Source organism: Bison bison, unplaced genomic scaffold (assembly GCF_000754665.1).
Source record: "Bison bison bison isolate TAMUID 2011002044 unplaced genomic scaffold, Bison_UMD1.0 scf7180017847729, whole genome shotgun sequence".
In the NCBI taxonomy this organism is placed as follows: Eukaryota; Metazoa; Chordata; class Mammalia; order Artiodactyla; family Bovidae; genus Bison; species Bison bison.
In genome coordinates this window covers 9,338-14,345 of record NW_011478302.1, presented here as the reverse complement: position 1 = coordinate 14,345, position 5,008 = coordinate 9,338, and the positions used below count along the sequence as shown (strand labels likewise).

The window sequence follows — 5,008 nt, the reverse complement described above, 5'->3', positions numbered from 1 at the left end:
TAATTTGGTAATTAAAGTATACTTAGTGCCAAGGAACCTCTTGCCCTCTGTTTAAATCCATATAATAACTTAGAGAATGGCTCAAGATCTGAGAGTAAGGCCAGTTGAGAACTACGCCTTTCAGGGTGTCTCTGTTTTGTGGTGTTAACATTTTCCAAATTCTGTTTCCCAGCTCTTAATTCTAGAAACTCAAATTGAATAAGCATTTGGATTTAACACTAAACAAAATTCCAAAAATTAACGTTTAAACTATAATCCTAATGAATGAATCACAACAGTGACTGTATTGTATCTGTCTCTGATAAATCCTATATAGCTTAGTTAGTAATCAGGAAGTTGTTTGGCACACATGGAATTGGAGATGTGGATACTCCTAAAATATATTTTGTACAAACAATGGAAAAATATGTTGAAGTATCTCTTCTCCCAGTTGAACACCCTCCTATGGTGATGAGAATACTCATATTTCCCATATTTATTGTTCCTTTCTGAAAAATAGTTCTGACTAAATATTTCTAAATTGTTGGCCTTTGAGTTCCCTTTTATAGGCTTTATACAGATTCAGAGTGTTAATAATAACCCTTTGTCTTTTGTCAGTGAGATTGATTTGTGTGCTTTAATTTTAGGATGGTTTTTTTTAAAGTTTGATTTGCAGTTTAAATATGAAGATAATATCTTGACTTTCCTGAAGTAGCACCTTTGTCAATTTGGTTGTGTTTAGGTCTTTTTTATTTTCCTCAGTCATTCATGCAGTCCTTCTTCAGTTAGGGCATTGCTAGTAATGTTTGATATGATGCATTTCATATTGAATCTCCCTAATTTCTTTCAGAGCTTTACTATTACAGTAGGATTCTGGCTACAGAAGTCAGAGAGTACACTGGAATGTTGATGTATCACAGAATCCACGATATTACCAAGTAGAAGCTATTGACTATTTATTATTTGAAAATTACCTCCTAAGGTGACTTAAAGTGACTTCTAAATTTCAGATTGAAGGCCAAGGCCATGGTGCAGTGTTTGACTGTAAATTCTCACCAGATGGAAATCATTTTGCCTGCACTGATTCACATGGGCATTTGCTGCTTTTTGGATTTGGATGCAGTAAATACTATGAAAAGGTTAGTATACTTAATTGTTGTTATAGATTGTGATTTTTGATAGTATCATTCATACATCTTATTTGAAGCTTTTTGGTTAATAAAGGTCACTATGTTTCAATAGATAAAAAATAACAAAGTCGCTTTTTTTTTGTAAAATTTTTCATCACTGCTAGAATATAAGGCTTGGCAGTTCAAATTACTATTAAGATATACGGTGATGTGGATATAAAAATTCATTGGAAAACACTCTTGCTTACTACATATTCTTTCTCTGTACTACCTTTTAGGTGTAATAAGAGAATAACTTGACCAGGTTACATCCTTTACTTATCCTACATTAGGAATAAACAGCTCGTTGCTAAATGCTTATTTTACCTATTATTGATCTTGTTAAAATACTTAAGAAGCTAATTTAATTGGTTTCTTTTATTTTATTAGCTGTGAGTTTAGGATAGATGATAGAATCTTGGAATTGGAAAAGAACTAGAATCTTTGAGTTCATCTCGATACTTAATCACCTTTGTGTCTTTCATGCATTGATATTTACCTGTCTCACCATTTATATTATACTCCGTCTATTCTTGTTTGAATAAAAACAAGCAAGAAAAATAGTTATTAAAGTTTGTATGTTTTTTTTTTCTTTACTTTACAATATTGTATTGGTTTTGCCATACATCAACATGAATTTGCCACGGATGTACATGTGTTCCCTGTCCTGAACCCTCCTCCCACCTCCCTCCCCATACCATCTCTCTGGGTCATCCCAGTGCACCAGCCCCAAGCATCCAGTATCATGCATCAAACCTGGACTGGCGACTCGTTTCATACATGATATTATACATGTTTCAATGCCATTCTCCCAAATCTCCCCACCCTCTCCCTCTCCCACAGAGTCCATAAGACTGATCTATGGCTGAGTAATACTCCATTGTGTATATGTACCACAGCTTTCTTATCCATTCATCTGCTGTGGACATCTAGGTTGCTTCCATGGTCCTGGCTATTATAAACAGTGCTGTGATGAACATTGGGGGTACGCGTGTCTCTTTCATTTCTGGTTTCCTCAGTGTGTATGCCCAGCAGTGGGATTGCTGGGTCATAAGGCAGTTCTATTTCCAGTTTTTTAAGGAATCTCCACACTGTTCTCCATAGTAACTGTACTAGTTTGCCTTCCCACCAACAGTGTAAGAGAGTTCCCTTTTCTCCACACCCTCTCCAGCTTTTATTGCTTGTAGACTTTTGGATAAAAGCAGCCATTCTGCCTGGCGTGAAATGGTACCTCATTGTGGTTTTGATTTGCATTTCTCTGATAATGAATGATGTTAAACATCTTTTCATGTGTTTATTAGCCATCTATATGTCTTTGGAGAAATGTCTGTTTAGTTCTTTGGCCCATTTTTTTATTGGGTCATTTATTTTTCTGGAGTTGAGCTGTAGGAGTTGCTTGTATATTTTTGAGATTAGTTCTTTGTCAGTTTTTTGCAACTTAAAAATAAGTAACTTTATCTACTACATTATTGTTCTGCTTCCTCTTATCCTAATTGGAGAAATATGATAGGGATGGGCCAGAAAATAATATATATTATAGGGTTTTGTGGAGAAAAATAGGATTATGATCTAGGTGATTCACTTCTACCTAGGGAAAACACATGACAACAGAGGAGTATATAGATAATGCAAAAATTGTCTGATTTGAAAAACAAACATGCTCTAGGAATGAAAATAAATGCTTGTTAATAAATTTCCTGTGTACATTAAATACTAAAATCTATCATAAAGATTCCAGATCAGATGTTCTTCCATACTGATTATCGACCTCTTATCCGTGATGCCAACAACTATGTATTGGATGAACAAACCCAACAAGCTCCTCATCTCATGCCTCCACCATTCTTGGTGGATGTTGATGGAAATCCTCATCCCACAAAATTTCAAAGACTGGTACCAGGACGGGAAAATTGTAAAGATGAACAACTTATACCACAGCTGGGATATGTGGCTAATGGTATGTTATCAACTAAATTAAATTTAAAATGTTTTGTAAAGTGTTAAACTTACTCTTCTCTCCATAATATATCCCCATGATAAACTATGTAGTAGGTTATAATATATTTTACCTGAAAGTGAAAAGTGTTAGTCGCTCAGTCATGTCCAACTCTTTGTGACCCCGTGGACTATTGCCCACCAGGCTCCTCTGTCTATGGAATTTTCCAGGCAAGAATACTGGAGTGGGTTGCCATTCCCTTCTCCAGGGGATCTTCCCAACCTGGGTTTTGTAGGCAGATTTTTTACATCTGAGCCACCAGGGAAGCCCTATATTTTATCTGATACCTTATTAATTTTCAGTGGCATAGAACTTTTTTATCTTACCAATGTACTTTTTTACATTGTTTATCTCATCTGGACACAGATAAATGGATTAGGGCAAACACTAAGAATACAATGAAGCAGAGAATGTATTGACCTGCTTCCTTAGAAACCTGAACATGTGTATAATCCTGATGCTTTTAGAATTGACTTCTAGTGATAATTTAAGCTGGTTTAAAACTCAACATTCAAAAAACTAAGATCATGGCATATGGTCCCATCACTTCATGGCAAATAGATGGGGAAACAAAGGAAACAGTGACAGACTTTATTTTCTTGGGCTCCAAAATCACTGCGGACAGGAACTGCAGCTGTGAAATGGAAAGATGCTTGCTCCTTGGAAGGAAAGCTATGACAAACCTAGAAAGCACATTAAAAGGCAGAGACATTACTTTGCCTACAAAGGTCTGTATAGTTAAAGCTATGGTTTTTCCAGTAGTCATGTATGGATGTGAGAGTTGGACCGTAAAAGAAGACCAAGTGCTGAAGAATTGATGCTTTTGAACTGTAGTGTTGGAGAAGACTTTTGAGAGTCCCTTGGACCGTAAGGAGATCAAACCATTCAATTCTAAAGGAAATCAGTCCCAAATGTTCATTGGAAGGACTGATGCTGAAGCTCCAATACTTTGGCCATCTGATGTGAAGAACCAACTCATGGGAAAAAAAAAACCCTGATGCTGGGAAAGTTTGAGGGCAGGAGGAGAAGAGGGCGACAGAAGATGAGGTGGTTCGATGGCATCACTGACTCAATGGACATGAATTTGAGCAAACTCCAGGAGATGGTGAAGGACAGGGAAGTCTATGCTTCCTGCAGTCCATGTGGGTGCAATCTATGGGTTTGCAAAGAGTCAGACACGACTGAGTGACTGAACCACAAAAGTGATGATTAAATTTACTAACTTTAATGTGTCAAGCTTTTATAATTGGTGAAATTCTACTGCTCTTATTATTGGTATTTTAATTTGAGAGTACATAGTTAATGGACTGAAGAAGAGGAAATTTAAAGAACTATAAACTGGAAGGTGGCTCTTTACCCACCACCCTCATGTTTGAAATGTAAGGAATTATTAAGTGTTCGGGAGGAGAATGCTAAGTGTTTAAATAACAATAGTATTGGAGGATATTGCCGATGCAGTGATGAGTGTGATGCATGATAGGAGCATAGTAGAAAAAGACATTAAAAAACAACTCTTTTGGTTAACATGTTTCCCTTAGGTATACTGCCTCCATCCCACCCTGACAGCAGAATGTCTTCATATGTTAGTTTGTTACTTGTAGGTTTTCTTCCAAGTATGAGGCAATGAGTTATTTATTTGCAAATGGAATTTTATATCCTTACTTACAAATTAAGATGATCTTTATAGAATGAAATGTTACATATCCTTTTTATATTCTCTCATAAAGATTTGTAGAGCAATGAAATGGTGTTAAACGTGATAATAGTTACTTTGTTGATGTCATATTTAATTAAACAAGGGGAAATATGAATATTAAATAGGAGGTAGAGCTGAAAACTTATGAATTAAAAAATCTATACTTTA

At 35.8% G+C, this 5,008-nt stretch overlaps 1 protein-coding gene across 1 annotated transcript in view; it reads left to right on the top strand.

Moving 5' to 3' along the window:
- The window catches only part of LOC104991343 (bromodomain and WD repeat-containing protein 3-like), a 10,795-nt gene that overhangs the window by 571 nt on the left and 5,216 nt on the right, over nucleotides 1-5,008 (top strand). Inside the window, exons 2-3 of the mRNA XM_010843764.1 lie at nucleotides 990-1,118; nucleotides 2,880-3,105. Coding sequence (XP_010842066.1) covers nucleotides 990-1,118; nucleotides 2,880-3,105 — 355 coding nt within the window. The remainder of the gene's footprint in view (nucleotides 1-989; nucleotides 1,119-2,879; nucleotides 3,106-5,008) is intronic.